The sequence below is a fragment of the Helicoverpa zea genome, chromosome 15 (assembly GCF_022581195.2).
Source record: "Helicoverpa zea isolate HzStark_Cry1AcR chromosome 15, ilHelZeax1.1, whole genome shotgun sequence".
Taxonomy (NCBI): domain Eukaryota; kingdom Metazoa; phylum Arthropoda; class Insecta; order Lepidoptera; family Noctuidae; genus Helicoverpa; species Helicoverpa zea.
The window spans coordinates 9,547,586-9,568,227 of record NC_061466.1 but is presented as its reverse complement, the minus strand read 5'-3'; the positions used below and the strand labels follow the sequence as shown (position 1 = coordinate 9,568,227).

Below are 20,642 nucleotides of genomic sequence, written 5' to 3'. Positions count from 1 at the left end.
ATGGGACGGTAATCCGACACGACCGGAGAGAGATCAGGCGCAGGACCGACATTTACGTGCTCTCCGATGCACGGGTGTATCAATCACCAACTTCCAGGCTCCGGGCTGCTTTGTGAAAGTCTTCTAAAACCCACAAAGCGATTTCGGCCCGACTCAGACCTCGTGCTCAGCAGCCGCACTTGCGACAGCTAGACCAACGAGGCAGTTATTATTAATATAGATATGATTAGTCGCAACTAATATGTTTATAAAATGCTATCACTACAGATATGGTAATGTTATAAATATTTAAAATTTTGACATATTCAATAAAGTACACGAAAAATAAAAAAAATCATTAGGTTTCATTTTCCCATTGAAGAATAACACAAATATAACCTACCTACACCCCAATTAAAACGACACAAGACATTTCTTAGAAACATTACAACTTGATATTTAGAATAATCAACAAAGTCAAACATGAACAGAATGTATGCTATCCTGACATTTTGATAATACAGCGACAAATATTTCAGTACATTGAAGTCGGTCTTAAAATTTCACAAAAAGGTAAAATTGAACTTTAAGCCTCAGGTATTAAGGTTGAAAATTGCTTGTCACATAAGTCGATTAGTTCAGTAAGTACCCATATTTTATCGCCTATAAAAGTACTTGTTGTGCGTATTGCTATGAATCTTTGATAAGAACTTAAACATACCCTATATTTTGTAAGGGTCAAAGGTTTTGAACGAAAGATCCAAAGTTCAAAAACAGTTGAAGCATATACCTGAAACTTTTGTTACTGATTTCATATTCTAAGCGTTACTGTGGACCGTGTAAACAAATAAATTTGGATGTTAGCAAAACCTGCTAAAATTGCTTGACTTGTAAAATTGGTCAAAATCGAACAAATGGAGTCAAATAATGTTATTTGAGATCACATTGAAAGCATTTAGTACTATTTTATATATACATATATTTTATATATGGTTTAAAAACACGCGACATTATAAATTATAGCATTCTTGCTTATCGAAAAGGTTGATGCATTTTGTGTATTTTTTTTTGTGTGAAGAGATTCTTTCAGTGCAGTAAAGAATAATAATTTTCATTGAATCATCCTTCCAATATAAACGCGAAAGTTTGTGTATGTTCCTGTTTTATGCAAAATCTATAAGATGAATTTGAATAAAACTTATCTTTCAGTAATACAACTAATGCTTCTTTTTATCCATGTGTGGAAAGTAACTACCCTATAAAACTGCTTGCTTAAGCTAGTTTCTAAACATAAATATACAGAGCCACTCTGAGAAGACTTCGTCTAGTCTCCGCGAACACAACTGCAATCACACTTGACGAACTGTCGTCACAGTTGCGTCACAAAGCTCTGAGAGCACGCACTAATGACCTGTGACTTGCCACAGTTGTGTGTCAATGGTAATAGTGTTGTTAAACAAGCTTATTTGCGGTTGGTTTTGCCTTATCTAAAAAAATATAAGCAGGGAAATATTTTATTTGATAGTCTGTGTTTGTGGTTTTACCTGGGAATTTTAAGTCAAGAATGAATTGGTTTGTTCTAGGCAATCGTGCTCTCTCTCACTCGTAGTTCACTCTTCACTTGAAATAATTCTTCACTATTTGAAAATCAAGCTAACATGTAGTAGTGTGTTCCTTACAGAGATGGGTTACCGTCTTTTTCATGTCATGCAGGTGTCTTCATGACTCGAAAATCACATAGGAAGATAGGTCCTGGTTGTTAAGATGTTCTAACGTTCAAACAATTTTGACGTTTCTACCAGTTAGTAGAGGTAGTCAAAAGCCACAAAGTTGAAGAGGCTACTGCTTATTGAAACAGTAAATAAGTCAATAAATAAACAATTATAAATAACTAAGAATCTAAGAAAACGGTAGACGTGGAACTGAGTCATTATTTTTAATTCTCCTCCTTCTTTGAATGTCAAAGTAAAATGTCAAATATAAAGACGTGTTTCAATTTATAATCAATGTTATTAGCTAGAAAATGTGCATAAAACCTATTGTTTACATACATGTTATATATTATCTATGAATAGGAAATGAAGTTTAAGAATACCACTTATAAATTAACTATCATCATCTGATTAATCTCTTTCCCAACTATGTTGGGGTCGGCTTCCAGTCTAACCGATTGCAGCTAAGTATTAGTGTTTTACAAGGAGCGACTGACTGCTGCATATCTGACCTCCTCAACCTAGCTGCCCGTGCAACCCAATACCTCTTGGTAAGACTAGTTAAAAGTTTACTATGTTAGGCCGTATACAGGACGAAAGCTCTATTCTATAACGGTCCTACTTAATTATCTAGTATTCACAGTATATAGGTAGTGATAAAAAAATAGAATCAGGCTTATGTATTTTGCGAGACATATTATAATATAGGATACATTTTTGCCATTCCTATTCGTCCAAACTACAGCAGGTAAATCAAATTCCATCAAAAAACTGTTAGATACTACCGAATTTCAACATACCATACCACATAAATAACGAGGAAAAATATATAAAAATGCTGTCTGTACAATAAAATGTGAACCCGGTTATCATTTATAGATATGTCGAGGAAAACTCACCCGAAGATTTGGGCCCATACAATGATCGATGGAAATGTTTGCTACCTTGGAAAATATTTATTTTGTACGCAATATTACCTATGTGACGTCATAGTTTATGTCCGTATATAAATTACTGGGTAAATATTTTTTTGTGTTTGAATGTACCGTGTTTCTTTGAGGTTATGTTTTCCTGGTATGTACAAGATTAAGGTGTACTTTTGGATATGAGATATATTTAAAAGTGAAATACCATCTATTTTCGATACGTATAATCTATACTTTCGGGTGTTTTATTTTCTTCTTGGAAAGAGCTAGCAAAATAGCATAATATATATAACTAGTGCGAAAGCGCTACATTATCTATTCGATACCCACTGCTAAAATTCTATAAATACTCCCAAAATCGAAACAGAAATACTGCCTTAAAAACCTTACTTTTAAAATTCGAAAGCTTATAACAAAGCGGACTTATCTGCAAATTTTTGTAAGAGCGGGTGGGCCCGACACTCATTCTGACGACGTTATTATTGACGCCACAAGTGACCCTCGAGAGATCAAGGCGAGAAGGATCTCTCGTTGCTGAAGATGCTGGGTTGGGCAAGAGGCTGTTGACAACACGTGCTATGTAATGTTGATCATAACATTGAGATCATTAGTGAGAAGGTAGATACCTACTTTTTAGCGTAAGGGCAAATTATTGTCTCTGTTAGAATGAGTATTTTAGTAAATGGTTTTTCACATTTAGTTGTTAATTGGAGGATAACTGTGCAGGTAAATAAATCTATAGATACTATTTTATAGCTAATCTCCGGATCTTGTGGACTGATTTGAAATATTATTTTTGTGTTAGATGGCTAATTTATCGAGAAGGGTTCCTTTTTCACCCGGCTACGCGGAGGTATTCCCAAAAAGATAAACCGGATTTTATTTATATTTAGTACTTCATTTTAGTCGTTAAACGTAGCATATAATGTATTTGGGTAGTCGAAAATATATACCATATTTATAGCAAAATTGTTATTTATAGGTAGCTAATTTCACTTCATGTTTATGATAATTATGGTAAAATTGGGTTTACGATGAGAAATTGAAAAAAAAAATTGAAAGTTTGTCATCTTTTGACAAACAGGAAAATAACTTTTTTCACAGGTACTCAACCTAAATATATTTGCGATAGACACGAGTACATATACGAAATTAGGTCAATCTTTTATTTGGACCATATATTTTTTATTAAAATAAAAATGTGTAGGTATATAAGTGTTAGAAATCAATGTGCAATGGTAAGTATTTGAAACTTTTTCCCAGGTAAAAAACTTAATATGCAGCGTTTTTGCCTATTCCATCTACTTTTATTACACTAGCTTCTGCCCGCGACTTCGTACGCGGATCCTGTCCCTTATGCCAGCGACTACGGGGTCAACAAAATCAAAGATCTCTGATATTGAATTTTAAGGGCCCGTTGACTTGAAAACACCGGAATACGCATAACCATTAGAAACGTTCCATATATTTAATTTTTGTACTTTAACGGCAAAAGCACAGCAGACTAAACAAAATGCTGAGAACTGAACCGCAATAGACGTGACCATAGGGATAAAAGTAGTAATTCTAATTAGTCGGCATTTAAGTTGTGTGTGGCAAAAATATTACACGTATTATTACGTAAAAAAACATTAAATAGATGACAAAGTCGTGGTGACTTAGTGGAAGTCGTGGTGGTTTAGTGGGTAGAGAACCAATCTCTCAAGTATGAGCGTGGGTCTTTGATTCCAGGTCTGGCAAGTACCTGCCAATGCAACTTTTTTAAGTTCGTATGTACTTTCTACGTATTTTTTGGATACCAATGACCGTTATTTGGAGGGGATGTTAAACTGTAGGTTCCGGCTGTCATTGAACATTCTTGGCAGTCGTTATGGGTAGTCAGAAGCCAGTAAGTCTTACCAAGGGGTGTTGGGTTGAGCGGGTAACCGGGTTGTGGAGGTCAGATAAGCAGTCGCTCCTTGTAAAACACTGGTACTCAGTTGCATCGTGACTGGAAGTCGACCCTAACATAATTGGGACAAAGGCTCTTGAGATAATAACGACAATAATAATGAGATATAGGCACCGCAGGACATCTAAGGCTGATGACGGGGAGTAGCGACCCCGCGGGGCTATATATACTGAGTTCTCCAGGGAGAGTATACTGTCCCCCATCTCCGGCCGGTCAGAGTGAACCATGACGGGGGTAGGTCTCACGCCTCTGGCTTGGCTTGGCCGTCCAGAGTGGAGTGGAGTGCTAGAGCAGGATTAGTAGCCCTGCTCGGAGGGTAAGTACAGGGAGCGCGTAATCTGCGTTTAAAGTCCGCCGAGGGATCCTCACCCTTCAGCCGCTCATGTCCCTGTTGCCCTCTTGTTGCTATTCAGTGACTGGTTCCCGGGGGCCCAGTAAGTGAGGTGGCGAGTCTCCACCTGCCGTTTTTACATGTACCAAATACATTGTCATTAACTAACATCCCATCACAATAGCCCAAGTAGTTTTCCTCCATAGTTAGCAATAGTTTAGCACCCAAACAAACAGATTACCTACAGTTCAGTTCGAAGGTAATTAACTGGCGGAGAATCTTAACACCGCGATTCAGAAATGAGACGAAAATGCACAGCGTTCATCATCCCTTATTTTATCACCCGTGGGGGTTGAATGGGGGTTGAATTAATCAAAATCGTATTTAAGCGAACGTCATCATAAAATTCTGATTCGTCATCAGGACTTCTTCATAAAATCTAAGAAGATGTATACAAAATTTCATCCCCTATTTTATCCCCTTAGGGATGGAATTTATCAAAATCCTTTCTTAAGGGTTGCCTACGCCATAGTAGCTTTATGCATGCAAAGTCTCAGTCCGATCGGTTTAAAACTGACAAAGTTTCATACAAACTTTCATCCCCTATTTTATCCCCTTGGGGGTAGAATTGATCAAAATCCTTTCTTAGCGGATGCCTACGTCATAACATCTACCTGCATGCCAAATTTCAGCCCGATCCGTCCAGTGGTTTCAGCTGTGCGTTGATAGATCACTATGTCAGTCAGTCAGTCAGTCAGTCACCTTTGAGTTTTATATATTTAGATAGATTATAGGTACTAATTATACTCACCCATATTTTTGAAAGAGCTTGTTTTTAAAGAAGTTTTGCATCATGGCAAACGAAATATGCACAAGAGGTTTGTTTTAGTCAACTTATACGATGTTAACCCCAAATACTTTTCAAACCATCACTTGTCTAAACTCTGCAACAATATTATATTTACCAATTTATCAAGTCTTTAACATAAGATTTAGCTCAGAACAAAATCGTACACTATGCTAGTAAGCCATCACTTAGGACAAGTACACATTAGGGGGTCGACACAACTAATGAGTAGGATTTGCTGGCGTTGCGGTGCGTTTGAGTTATAGTCGAAGACGCTCATGTGTATCAAGCCTTAAGAACGGTATGATGTCATTTTGATTGAATGTGGAAGGCTACTGTGGTTTCTGCTGCATGGTGGGATTACCGTAGCTTATCTATACTTCTATACTATAAATATTATAAAGAGGAAAACTTTGTTTGTTTGGTTGTAATGGATAAACTCAAAAACTACTGGACCGATTTTAAATATTCTTTCACCATTAGAAAGCTATATTATCTGCGAGTAACATAGGCTATATTTTATCCTGGTGCAGGCAGTAGCTCTCACGGGACGCGGGTGAAACCGCCGGAAAACGTCTAGTCGTATTATACCTAACTAGTCTAGTAGTATATATGACTTTACTAGATGGGTCGATGAACTTCAAAAAGTTTCTCAAACCTACAATTGGGAAAAGGCCTTAATCTATATAATTCGAAATGAATTTTATGTGTGTGACGGTTAGTATGCTCGATACTGAATTCTTTAAAAGCATTCCATTCATTGTGTAATACACAGGTAGTATATGTTATAGTTTGGAATCTAGAAAGAGTTATTGGGTCTATGTGGCTCAGCTTAAAGAAGTTATACCTACCTAATTATATTTGATGCGGATTTAAGCTGATATTGCTGATTTTACGTATACACACTTATGCATAGCAGTTTTATAGCAAATACTTTATTTTCAGCTAGAAGAATTCGTTTAGGATCATGTTCCAAGTTTGAGTAGGTATGATAAGTTATTACATAATTCAGAAAAACTTCGAGCAAAAGGTACACTCTAATTCAACTACAAGGATCAAAGATATCTTTAAATATATTTAAGTAAACTCCTTATTCACTAAATCGTCTTGTGTACATATAATAGTTATTCATTCACATTTTCATATTAACACAACTACAAAAAATTCACGGTCACGGTCTTAAACCGAAAATAGTTCGAGCAATTTTCGCGGCAAAAAAATAACTATGCGTGCTTGACTACTATTATTTTGTAAGCTAAGTCTAGTTTATTATTGCTCTCAATTAATATAAATAGCTCGTGAGTAACAGGTATGAATTATTTTACTTTGTTGATAGCCTAACTCACTTAAGTAAAATATACAATTGACGTACAAGAGTTAATCTTAATATACGATAAATGGTGTTGTTTGAATATATTGTCGCATTTTTTAAATTACCTACAGATAGATATCGCAATAAGCTTTGAGACATGAAGTACAAAATAATATTACAATAAATTGGACTTCTTAGTTCAAATTCTCTTTATCAGCCCTTGATAATTTGTAATTCGATGATTTACTATAACTATAAATGATTTTGAATTTCATAAAAAATATAGGTAGGTATTCTCTTGTTTAGAAATAACCTTTAATTCTAAAGCAATCGCTTCTGAATGTAATCTTTGGAAGTATAAATTCGTAACATTAAGTACACGTAAGTATTAACAAAGTTGGAAAATTTCCACGATTTCACACCTACAAAGTCTTAAGGCGTGATTCCATCAGTATGCGGCGAACACAAATATTCCTTTTAGTCTACTTGCTCTACAAAAAATAAAAACTGCGTGCGAACATTTCTAAATGTCCGCGGTATTGCAACCTCTATGCGCGAACATGCTGCCAGTGGACTCGCACCGGCGCGAACACAATTTTTATTCTCAAACAATTGTGTGTAACCAATTTTGGTGGAATGGTTCGTAAACTTTTCCCAACTATGTTGAGGTCGGCTTCCAGCCTAACCCGATATAGCTGAGTTCCAGTGTTTTATAAGGAGCGACTTCTGATCTCCTCAATCCAGTCACAAGGGCAACCCAATACCCCTAGGCAAGACCTTCTGGTTTCTGACTAACCGCAACGACTTCTGAAGATGTTCAAATGACAGTTTATTGTGCCCTTCGAAACACGGCAGTTGTACAAGATATACTTAGAAAGTACATAAACTAGAATGTCACTTACATTGGTACTTGCGAGGTTGGTTCTTAATTACTAAGCCACCACGTTTTCCCACTAGGCCACCACGACTAGTATTTGGTGGACTCATTCCATTACATCTTAAATCACAAAATTAACATCTCCAAAACAGATAAACCATTACCGATAACCTGAAACCTGCACAAACAACGCAATAATCTCGAAAGCCAATTTGATACTAATGTCGTTTTATCCAAGGGCCATTACACCACAATGTTATAGGTAGGTATGGTAATTTTGTATATATTAAGTTGCCGCTGAAAACTTTGGTCATTAGAACAAGGCCGGTGTAAGTGCTTTGAGACTGTTATATCTACATACAGTGGGCAGGTGGGACCGTAGGGTGTGGGGTAAGTTATAAGCGGTTTGTGTGGGAAGATTTTAGGAAGTAGAGAAAATGAAGTGTACCTAAATTATGGAATACTGAAAATGGGAATAGGGATTTTATTTTTGTGTGATGGTTCTGCATTACCTTTTTTAGGCATATGCTATTTACTGCTAAAAAAATAATAGTTTAAAAAAACTAAAAAACACGCTTTTTATAGAAAACCGAGCTAAAAAATAGAAAATAAATTTTAATGAATTTAAATTAAGAATATAGTGTTAAAAATTTCAATGAATATAAATTAATAATTGTGAATAAAAAAAAATATTTAAAAAAAAGCGTGGGGTGCATGGTGTCAATAGTTATAAATATTTTATTGACAGATATGAGTAGAGTGATTTTCATTTCGATAATATCTTAAAAAGCACCCCACGTTTTTTTTTTTAATAAAATATTTTTTTTTATTCACACTATTATTAATTTATATTCATTGAAATTTTTAACACTATTTTCTTAATTTAAATTCATTAAAATTTATTTTCTATTTTTTAGTTCGGTTTTCTATAAAAAGCGTGTATTTTAGTTTTTTTTTTAACTATTATTTATTTTCTACTTTTTAGTTTGGATTATTTATAATAGCTTTTTAATTTTAAACTATTGCACGACTCATGATGCGAAGCATCAGAGAGTGATTTACGATTGAAAAATTTTTTTCGCCTTATTTTGGCAACTATTTTTAGTATTAAAGCCTTGTTAGTATATAATTATCATTAATAAAAAACGACAACTACAAAATTAACATCGAGTCCTGCCTTATCGACTGTAGAGAAAAATTCTAGAAAATTTTAATTAATTTTCTTACCTTATCGACTATAGATGAAAATTATATAAATAAAAAAAAAACATATTTTGCAAATTGAAAAACATTTTTACAAAAAAATTAAACCGACTTCCAAAAACACTATAAAATACCTAATTTGAGGTGCATCGGCCTCGAAGTCGGTGTCTAATGGATATCACTAAGTTAATTTTGCCACCGACTTCTAGGCCGATGCACCTCAAATTAGGTTTTTTTTTTTTTTGCTTTTTAGTGTTTTTGGAAGTCGGTTTAATTTTTTTTGTAATTTTTTTTTATTTACAGCTTTTTAGTGACACAAATAGTTGTCACTATACATATTAGTGGAAAGTTCTCATCAATACAAAGAAAATAAGCCCAAATACGAGGTATTTCACATATTCAGTTGTCGAGTTCCCTCGACCTTCTCTGATCTCCATCATCAAGTCAAATCCAAACCTTCACTATTGCAAAGGTTTCGTCAATACAAATAATAAGAGCCCAAACACCAGGTACTTTACACATTCTGTTGTCGAGTTCCCTCGACCCTCTCTGGTCTCCAGCGTCAGGTCAACTCCAAACCTTCACTGTTGAATAGTGCTTTTAGGCATACACCTGAGTGTCAAGTTTTTTTACCCTATGTATGCCTACAACTTTCGAAGGTTGCCCTCGATTTATCAAGGTTTCCATCATCAGATCCTGACCTGATGACTATGGGACCAACTGGCAGCAATTCCGCGTCGAACAAAAAAAGAATCACGTAAATCGATCTATAAACCTCGGAGTAATCGATGTACATACATAGAAAAAAAACATACCGGCTGAATTGAGAACCTCCTCCTTTTTGGGAAGTCGGTTAAAAATGCAAAAATTTTATCAAATTAGTGTATTGTCATCGGTCCTCAATAAATCTACAAAGTTTGAACGAAATCTGGCTGTTTAAAGTGGGTCAAAATCGCGCCCAAAGAAGTCGGTTACAAACAAACATACAAACATACAGGTGAAGCTAATAAAAAGCTTTTAATAAATCAAAAGCTTGTCACTGTAAAAAAACATCGTTCATACCCGAATTCTCCATCGCCCAACATTTTACCTCTTGGAATTTAGTCTACGGTATTAACTTCAATTTATACACATTCCTACTCTCGCAAAAAGAGCGATTTCTGAATTCGGATAATTATCTCCTTTTACCAAATACTGCGTTAGATTAATTTTAGACTTTCTTCGTGACACATGTATTCTAATCCGAAATTATCAATTCTTCAGATGGATGAATATGAACAAATTCTGTTTTACTTACAAATTGTCACAAGCTTATCACTTGGACCACACACAAATGTCTAGGCGTGCTAACTACCAAACTTTCGGCTATTATATGTCAAAACAAGTTTCATTGGAGCCTTTTGTATCATATATGGTCCTGTGGTCCTGTCTTTGTCAACTAAGAAGCAATGTAACACATATTGTAAAATTTTGTGGGCTAGTTGAGTGTAAAACTAAGGATTGACGTAATTGACTTGTTAATTCCGAAAAACATCAAATAACTTTAACTTTTATAAGAGAAAAACGACACATACATTTTGTTGACCTTTACGTCAAAAAAATATATCTTACATCAGTATTTTTTCATAACATATAATAAAAACGTTTGCCTTTACATGAATTTTCAGGTCGATTTGTACACTTACAGGATTGGCATGGCAGAAATATGATTCCAAAATTACCCGGAATCTACCATCAAATTAGTAGTCAATTCCAAAGATTATAAAATTCATCGTTGATCCAAAAACCTACAGCATCAATCGTTACCATCAAACCTTCAACATTCAACCACTGATTGACAATAACCTTATTTACACCAAAATTCTGAAACAAAGAGAAAATATTCAAAGGGAACTGCCAAAAAATATTCATATTTTTAGGGTTCCGTACCTAAAAGGTAAAACGGTATCCTATTACTAAGACTTCCTTGTCCACCTTTCTGACTGTCAGTCTGTCACTAGGCTGTATCTTACGAACCGTGATAGTAAGACAGTTAAAATTTTCACAGATACTTATCTATTTAAACTGCAGCTAAAACAAAAAATACTGAAAACTAGAATTAAATAAATATTATAGACACATCACTAAAGGGTCTAAATCAAAGTCGCTTAAATAGAATAAAACAAATATTATAGACATATCTTTACATATATAAAAAGTCGCTTTCTCTATCCCTATATCTCTATGCTTGTATCTTTAAAACTATTCAACGGATTTTGATGCGTTTTTTTTACTAGATAGAGTAATTGAAGAGGAAGGTTTACAATATAAAAACAACCATTAATTAGTGGAGAAATTTTATGTCAGCATTGCACCCGTGCGAAGTCGTGCGGGTTGCTAGTATACAACAAACGTAATTTTTTTGGCCGTTCTATAGATTCAGGCGCTCCCATTCTTTCACTTTTTAGATAAGTACGGAACCCTTCGTATCCAAGTCTGTATTGCACTTCGCCAGTTTTTTATTTGATCAATTTTTGTTGCTACCAATTGATGGATCGAGGGGAAGAATTTTGTAGGAAATCGATCTCATTTGTACGCGCTCTTTGATGAGATGTCTGTCGGTATCGAAGCACAAGAGGATCGGAGCCTTACTCCGGTTTTATATTATAAGGACGTTTTATTTTTTCTTGAGGTTGCTTGCAAATTAATCTGTGTTAAGACTCGTTGTATAGGTGTTCAAATTATTTTTATGCTTGTTTCTGGGAGATGTATTTTTTGTTTCCTTTTTTTTAATTTTTATCAATAGGGTTTTTATGCTACTGAATTAATATTTTGAAATAAAGACTAGGCATTTCATTACAGGTCGAGTTTGTGCTAAGTGACTGCCATGTTATTCAATGGATAGGCAACTTTGTGTTTTGCCCCAATTCCTACGTGCCTTAGAAAGTTTTTTAAGTTTTAAGAAGGAGCTAGATATTCAGTCGAGAGTTTAATTTATATGATGAATTAGAAATGGCTTAGCATAAATGTTATTGATAAAAATCATAGAAAATCATCGATGCTCTCAGGAGTTTTAAAACAAGCAAATGCATTGATTTTACAATATTTTCCACGCAAAAAAATCCCTTGTTGTCCCATTTTATATCGCCCCAGATTTCAGTAGCACCGAAACGGGAACAAAACAAAAAAATACACATATTTAGATCAATACACTCCACATGGATTTAAAACCATATTCCCTCAGGAAATATAAATACTGAATTGAAATATCGTATAATGTGTATCGGAATCCCTTCCCTTGGTGTAGAGCAGACGACCAATATATCCTGACCTCCCCGCCCCTTCTTAGTCGAAGAGATTGGGGATTAAGGAGATAAGTCCAATGCATAGTCGCGGGTCAGATAAAACTGGTTGAGTCGTAAACGTTCGATAGGTCGGGAGCTACTTATGACTATGAATATTTATAACGTATTAGCTGAACGTCGTTTGTGTTGCTACTGGTGAATTTTAAGGGTGGGTTGCAAGACTAAAAAAATGAATTTATTATGGTACTTTTTTGTGTTTACTGAAACATGGTGAGAGGTGTTGCGTATTTTAAGTGAATTAGCTAAATTGAGTGGAGTAAAAAACTTTTATTTATTTGTGTTTTATTTGCAATGAATTTTTGTATTTTATAGCTTCCAGTGGATCTAGATTCTTTGGCTACCTGCTAATAAAACAGTAGATATATTTTATTCAGGGACTTACCTGCTTCTTTCTTGACTCTAAGTTCAGAACGCGAATCCATGAAAAAAATATTTTACTGGCATAAATGATTCAATATTCGATATGGCAATAAATTAATAGGCTTAATAAATTGTTATATAGGTTATTTCCCTTAAATATATTGCACAAAACCTATTTTTTTTTTCTAACTTACCCAATACGCTCATAGTACAAGCGTCCCCTTAAATGCAAATTATAAATGTTTATATAAAAGAGTTCAATTTATATTCTAATTCGATGGCTTGCTACAGCCCAAGGTGTCGTCGCTGTCGGCACTTTTCGAACTAAACAAAGCTGTTATAGCTAAACCGTGGTTTAAATAGAACTATTAGATTTTATATCGCGCTTGGTTAAAAGTTGTAGCCTAGTGGGTAAAGAACTATCCTCTCAAGTATGAGGGCGTGGGTTCGATTCCAGGTCAGGCAAGTACCAATGCAAGTTTCCTAAGTTTGTATGTACTTTCTAAGTATATCTTAAGCATCAATGACTGTGTTTCGGATGGCACGTTAAACTGTAGGTCCCGGCTGTCATTGAACATCCTTGGCAGTCGTTACAGGTAGTCAGAAGCCAGTAAGTCTGATACCAGTCTAACCAAGGTATTGGGTTGCCCGGGTAACTGGGTTGAGGGGGTCAGATAGGGTAGTCGCTCCTTGTAAAGCACTGGTACTCAGCTACATCCGGTTAGACTGGAAGCCGACCCCAACATAGGTGGAAAAAAAGGCTCGGGAGATGATATCTTATTTTAATGTTTGAGTTTATCATCATAGAATACATAGAGTTACTCCAGAATCTTCAATTAATCTTAATCACACTTATCATTACAGTGATAACAGCACTATCACAGCTAGCTTGTATAATATTGAAGTCACTGGTAGATAATATGAAATACTTTCATTAATTGTGCGAAGAAATTGATCGACTTGTTTTGTTACACTAGCCGTTTCCCGTGATTTCGCTCGTGTGCTGTACTACTTCACAATACCCTGGGAGAAAAATGGAATACAATAATATAGTCCACATAATATCGCAACACTTGCACCTGTTTTTTGTGTCTTGGTAAAATGTCCTTTTACGAATCCCCTTCCTGTCGGGGGATGGGAGAGAGCTATGTGGGACTCCCCGGTACAGAGATGTTCCCGGTATACCCACTAAAAAAGGCCCAGCGGCACTCCGACCTCGCCCGGGTGGACGGGGTCTGGGAATATATGGTGTCCAGTCCCACACTGACCGGCGACTGTCCGCCTAACGGCAGGCCCCTCTTACCTCCCCTCCCCCCCTGGGGAGTAACACTTGTCCCTAGATTGATAAAATTAATAATTCAAGATAAAAATATTCTAGCAAGTAGGTACGTATTAATCTTAGTAACTATTAGAATAAAAACCTGCGTTAGATAGCCCAGTTACCGAAAAAGGCTTTAATTTACTTTTCATTCGACCGCAAGAAGTAATTCTTACTTTGTTTTTTACCATTTTATTAGAAATACCAGACCGCTTGTGGAAGCTGGTAAAAAGAATATTATGACTAAAGCCCAAAATCAAGAGTATCATGAAATTGTCAAGTTCAACTTTCAAAATATATAGTGATTTTATGAAAAATTGACGGCAAAATTGGCCCTAAGAAGATAATGATAAACCATGATATTTTTATAGTGAAAAAACATTGATCAATATATGTATTTCATGTGATTTTTCAGTTCGTTATCAGTTATCGACAAAAAGCAGTTGATAAAAACGTTATAAAGAATAAAAGGCCATATAATCTTATCACTTTACTTAAACTGATCGATTACACCTATTATTTACAGACAAAAAAATATGTTACTTTAAAATATGTAATTTTCGTATCTAGTTGGTCATCTATGAATCATAATAGGTAAGTACTAAGTATATGATGATAGTAGTAATCTTTTTATACAAAAAATATAGATATAGAAGTGTTTCATTATTGTCTAAAAAATAAGAATCTTGATATTAATCACAAACCATATCACTCTAGTTAACTAATAGGGATTAAAATTACACACTAAGGTAAAAGAAATAAAAACCATACATTTTCTTCAGTTTACACTTATGTAGATTAACTTTACTCCGTAGTTTATTATACAGGAAATTATGCATTATAAAAGACACCACCATAAAAATATATTATTGTAGTAACTCCACACTTGTCGCGAAACATAAAATGCCCCACATTTAAGATCAAACTATTTTCACACAAACTTAATTATATAGAACGAAACCCAAAAGTCACTTCGCTTCTTCATGAAAACTTCAAAAATCACACAGGCTTGCATACATTAAGATGACTAAGCACCGCTAAGCAGTTGGAATAATTTACTGTCATATAATTGGTTTCCAGAGCTTCTATGTTGTCCTTCTGCTCCTTGGTTTTCTGAGTTGCCGCCACCTCCTTCTGTGTTATTGTCACCTCCTCCTGTGTTGTTATCATTTCCTCCTGTGTTGTTGTCATTTCCTCCTGTGTTGTTGTCATTTCCTCCTGTATTGTTATCATTTCCTCCTGTGTTGTTGTCATTTCCTCCTGTGTTATTATCACCTCCTCCTGTGTTGTCACCTCCTCCTGTGTTGTTGTCATTTCCTCCTGTGTTGTTGTCATTTCCTCCTGTGTTGTCACCTCCTCCTGTGTTGTCACCTCCTCCATTACCTGCTCCGTTATCGTTTCCTTCATTTACGTTAGATGCTGGGGTAGATGCCTGGGTAGGTGGTGGGGTAGTAGGAGCTTCAGTAGAAGTTAAGTCATATATTTCATACCATAACTTGTTCCTCTGGCCCGCCATTGCTAATGTAGACACGAACAGACAAAACGACAGAAGACTCAGAAACACTATAATTTTGTTGTTCAACATCCATCCTAGTGTCCTCTCAGTATAATATTTACACGAGTTACTCATTTTTGTTTCTTTTTTTTTAATTTCTTTACACACGAGTACCACAATCTGTTTCGTTGCGATGAATACCTCACTTTCAATACCTGTTTTATCTATATCTCATTTATCCAACGATAAAGCGGATAACGTTATTCACTTTGGAATAAATCTTATTGCTTTAGTGATAAAGTTGTATTCTTTTTAACAGGATACCAAATTATTGATAGGTACTGGTCAAGATTAGATATGAAGTCTCCGATTATTTGTTGAACTAGTGATTCGACAGTCCTTTATTGCGCCATCATTATTTTAGGCTCGAAACAGGATTTTTATTGAAACTTGTTAGATTAGCAGATCAAGGCTGCTGAAATTGATGATTCGTAGTCATCATAGTCTACCACACGCAATAAATGTATAAATCATTCTGATCAATCACCTGTTTCAACTATACCAAACTATGTTGACTCAAATATATTTGATATATTTATTAAAGGCTCATCTATCTAGCCTTGTCCCAATTAGATACGTGTATTGGGATCGACTTCTAGCCTGATCAGATGCAGCTGAGTGCTAACATTTTGTATACCTACAGCAACTGCCGATTTGAACTTTACAACCTTGTTACTCCAGTAATACTAGCCCTATCAGTAAGAGTGGTTCTCAGGTCTTTTGGCGTGCTGCGGGATAGTTCAAAAGAGGTATACAAAGGGCTCAAGAAGGAACATGGCGGATTTTAATCAGTAAGAGTCTGACACTCGTTCACGCTGCATTTGATGATTTCCCACCAAATAAAAGCCTACTATATAGCATGTGATCTTAAGCAATGGCCAAAGATATTCAAAACCAAAATATTAGCAAAGTTAATCTATATTGACCACAATCAATATTTTTATGCCAAACATCAACCTTATTATCTGCATGCTTTGCAGTCGATACTGTTATCTAGCTAGAAGATACCATAATATAGTTATCAGTTTACAATATGATGCAAAATCGATTTGAAGAAATTTTTCTCGTAGCAAACTAACTCACTTTGTAGTGATAATGAACTCAATATAACTAGTTTTTTTTTTCTCTATGGAAAATCAGGGCCGAACCGACCCCCCAAGCGCCTGTGTTCGTAACCTACGAAGCGCCTCTTTTTTTCCCGACCGCGCATTTTGTAGGAAAGTAATCTAGACACACGGCAGTGTGTCCGCCAAGTTCGAGCAAAAAAAGCGACACACCGGCCGTGGGTTATATTACACGAACCATTTCGGGCCAAATTCGACCCCCCTGTAACTCAAAATCTATTTTATTTACGCATATCAAATTTCTAGTATCTATTGAGACCCCCTCATTTATCTAAAATACAAAATTTCATTAATATACCTATTGTAGGTCTTGAGATATTGACGTCAGAAAATCGCTATTTTTACTATACACTCACTGACTGACTGATTCACTGACTCACTCATCAAAAACCTAGACCACTTCCAATGGTCGTATTGACTTGAAATTTGGCATGGAGGTAGGTCTTTATGTCAAGGTAAAGGGAAAAATCTGAAAATGGCCAAGTGTGAGTCGGTTTCAAAATAATGAAGGTGTTTTATACCCGGTGTAAATTTATACCCCTAAGGAACTAAAACGAACTAAATTTATCTATATTTATATAATATACCTTCGAATGGTTTGTATTTAGTTTAGTTAGAAGTAAAATAGTGTAGTTAGAAGTAAAATAAAAATCTGAAAACGGCCAAGTGTGAATCACTTTCGAAAATAACGAATATGTAACTTTGATCCACGAACATAATATATGATAACATGTCATGTCAGTCAGTTGGTAAATCTAGTCCATTTAGTTAATCTAGTTCATTTCTTTGTAAGAAACATAGTGCATATTAAAAAATCTAAAAGATAGTATAAATGAGACATTCCTTTAACTAACTTCATCATAAGAAAAAAATAAAATAAACAACCTTACAACAATAAATGAAATCCCACCCAAAACAAAAATGTGAAAGACTGCCAAGTTCGATAATATGGGAATGCTTCGCCTATAAAAGAAGTGAGATCTGAATAAGTACCAAGTTCCATACACATACCTCAGTTAAAAATAGTTACTTTTTAATGATGTTACTTGGAAAGTTTTCATACACCTTGTTATAAACCTACTAAACGCAATGAATCAAGTATTTAATTTTCTATTAAAACTTGCCAAGTAACATCATTAAAAAGTAACTATTTTTAACTGAGGTATGTGTATGGAACTTGGTACTTATTCAGATCTCACTTCTTTTATAGGCGAAGCATTCCCATATTATCGAACTTGGCAGTCTTTCACATTTTTGTTTTGGGTTATTTATATCAGTGTGTATTGGGTTTGTAAATATTCTTTGACATTATTTAGACCATTTCGATAAATGATACGTCGTTTGAAATGAGAATGATAGCGGTAGCGAATCGAAACCGAGACCTCGAGCACAGCAGCCGCGCTTGCGAACACTAGACCAACAAGGCAGTCACAGTAAAAGTATTACACGTACAGTAAACTACCTTGATGGTTTTCTAGCAAACTTGAACAACCATATAAAGCCGAGATCTCTAATTCAGTTGACGAAACTACATTCCACATTGAATGTCAGATAGATAGAATTATTTCCTCTGCTCCCTGTAGCAGTGAGTATAGAAAATTTGCTCCCCTCCCGTTTAAGGTTAATGACATCATCCGTATAACAAATTGTACGAATTTATATGAAACCCGACGAGCCTCCGCCCTATGTCTTCAAATGAAGTAATTTCTAAGAATAATCTCATGTTCTGTGACGGAATAGAGTTGAACTTCTTTATATTCAAAAGTAATGTTCAATTTGTTTTTTTCTGTTCAGGACTTCTTTCACTTAAAATAAATTTGAACATGATTAATGATTAGGGGCTACAAATCACACCTATTGATAGTTTTTCTTCCAGTTTAAATTCTTTATCTTCGTTAGAGACATCCCATGGGTGTCACTTTATGTTGTAAGAAATAAAGCAAAAACAAAGCCACTTATCAGCTAAGACGTTATGAGTTTCTAAAAACTGGGTACAGGCCTCTAACCCATATCCCAATTTTGCTTTCAGTCATTGTAAACGCGTCTTCTTCTTCAATATTTACTTTTTATCTTCTGTCTTTTCACAAAGTGTATTCTATCCAGCCATAATAATTATTGGAAACTCCCCCAGTTTTTGGAAACTCATAAGGTCAACTCATTATTAATAAAGCAAAAATAATGAGTTGACCTTATGAGTACCATATCTTATATCTTAGGATACCACATAAACCGTAAAACGACTCTAACGAAGATAATTGTCTTTCACATACCTAATTAAACCATGGAAAGAGTACAATGGAGTACAAAACAGTGTTTATTTTATCTGCACATACCAATACAAGTCTCAGAATTATTGATTGCATCAAAACGTCCCCTTAATCTACATGAATTTATTATTTATTTATAAAATCAGATAAGAAAGTCGGTGCGTAATCTCTTTGTTATCGGTTGTTTTTCTTTGTTGAATATTTATTTATTTTTCCTTGTATCTAATTATGCTAATAGCTGTTTTTGTTCTTTTGCTATTGGTACCTTTTTTATGAGAAATCACTGTGGGTGCAGCATGAAGGAGTGTCACGCTCTTACTGACTAAAGCCCACGTTCCTTCTAAAACCCTTTAGGTGCCAGGGCCGCGGTTACTCTTTCGAACAATCCCGCAGCTGTTTTGGAACACAGACACCTGGATTGAACTTTTTCATGTGGACTCCATTCCTGTTCTTAACTTAGAACATCATCAGGTTCCCTTTTTTAAGGTGTATCCAAACGATTGTCATTTTTTGCACTCTGGTGGGATTTTCATGACCGACATGCCAAGATAGGTCATTATCTTCTTGTGCCAGAAAACTTCTGAGTAAGCCTTTCCTAAAAAGACTCAGACTCAAAAGTAATTTTAGCAAGAGTATCTAAAACCCATGGGTGTTACTGATTCATTCAAATCTATCTGTTTCTTTGTGTATTAATAATTTTTCTGACTCAATTTAAATTATTATTTCATGAATGACTAATGTGATGACCAATAAATTAAAGAGACTTTTTACACCCGTAGACTTTGAGTAAACAAGGAAACTAAAAATGTTATCGAAAAAGGAAATCATTAATCAAAATATTAGTTTTACCCATTGAAATCTACACGTATCTTGTTTGTCAATCAGCCAAATGTGAAATCAGCTATTGTATGTTATAGAAAAGCTCATTGTAGTAAAGTGATATAAGGATAGATACTTAAATTGGTTTAATGTTGCAAAACGACAAACATCCTATAATTTATTTAATATAGGTTTTTTTTCAAGCATTCTACTTAAAAGTACCTTACTTTTTGCTTTAAAGTTCAATCCATTTCCTTACTTGTTCAGACGACAGACAGGATGTTCTGTCTGTCTGAACTAAACCTATCTTAATCTGTCAATCTTTTTAATAGATTTTTAACGTTACCGCAAATAGTAGAAGGTTGATGTTCGATGGGTAACATTTTACATATTACATAAGCGTTAGCTTGTACATAAACGTTATACACAAACAGAGTAATAAAACTTTAGGATTCATAAATTATCAAATTGCCGCCAATTGGTCCAATCGGCGATTTAACAGCTGATGTAATTCACCCCAAGAATTTCCAATGTTCATATTTTCTTTACTTAAAAAATCATCATTATCATCCTGTTCATATTCCAATTTTATTTAGGGTCGGCGCAGCATGTTTTCTGCCGGTTTTCACACAATCCATCCATCGTTTCTTTGGTCGTCTTCTACCACTATATCCGTCCACGTTCATACTCATCACCTTCCGCACAACATGAACACAC

At 35.0% G+C, this 20,642-nt stretch overlaps 1 protein-coding gene across 1 annotated transcript; it reads right to left on the bottom strand.

The window, feature by feature from the left end:
* Nucleotides 1-14,932: 14,932 nt before the first annotated feature.
* LOC124636982 (N66 matrix protein-like) lies at nt 14,933-15,884 on the bottom strand. Its single transcript, XM_047173282.1, has one exon. The coding sequence runs from the start codon at nt 15,788-15,790 to the stop codon at nt 15,188-15,190; it is 603 nt and encodes a 200-aa protein (XP_047029238.1). The 5' UTR covers nt 15,791-15,884; the 3' UTR covers nt 14,933-15,187.
* Between the last annotated feature and the right edge of the window lie 4,758 nt (nt 15,885-20,642).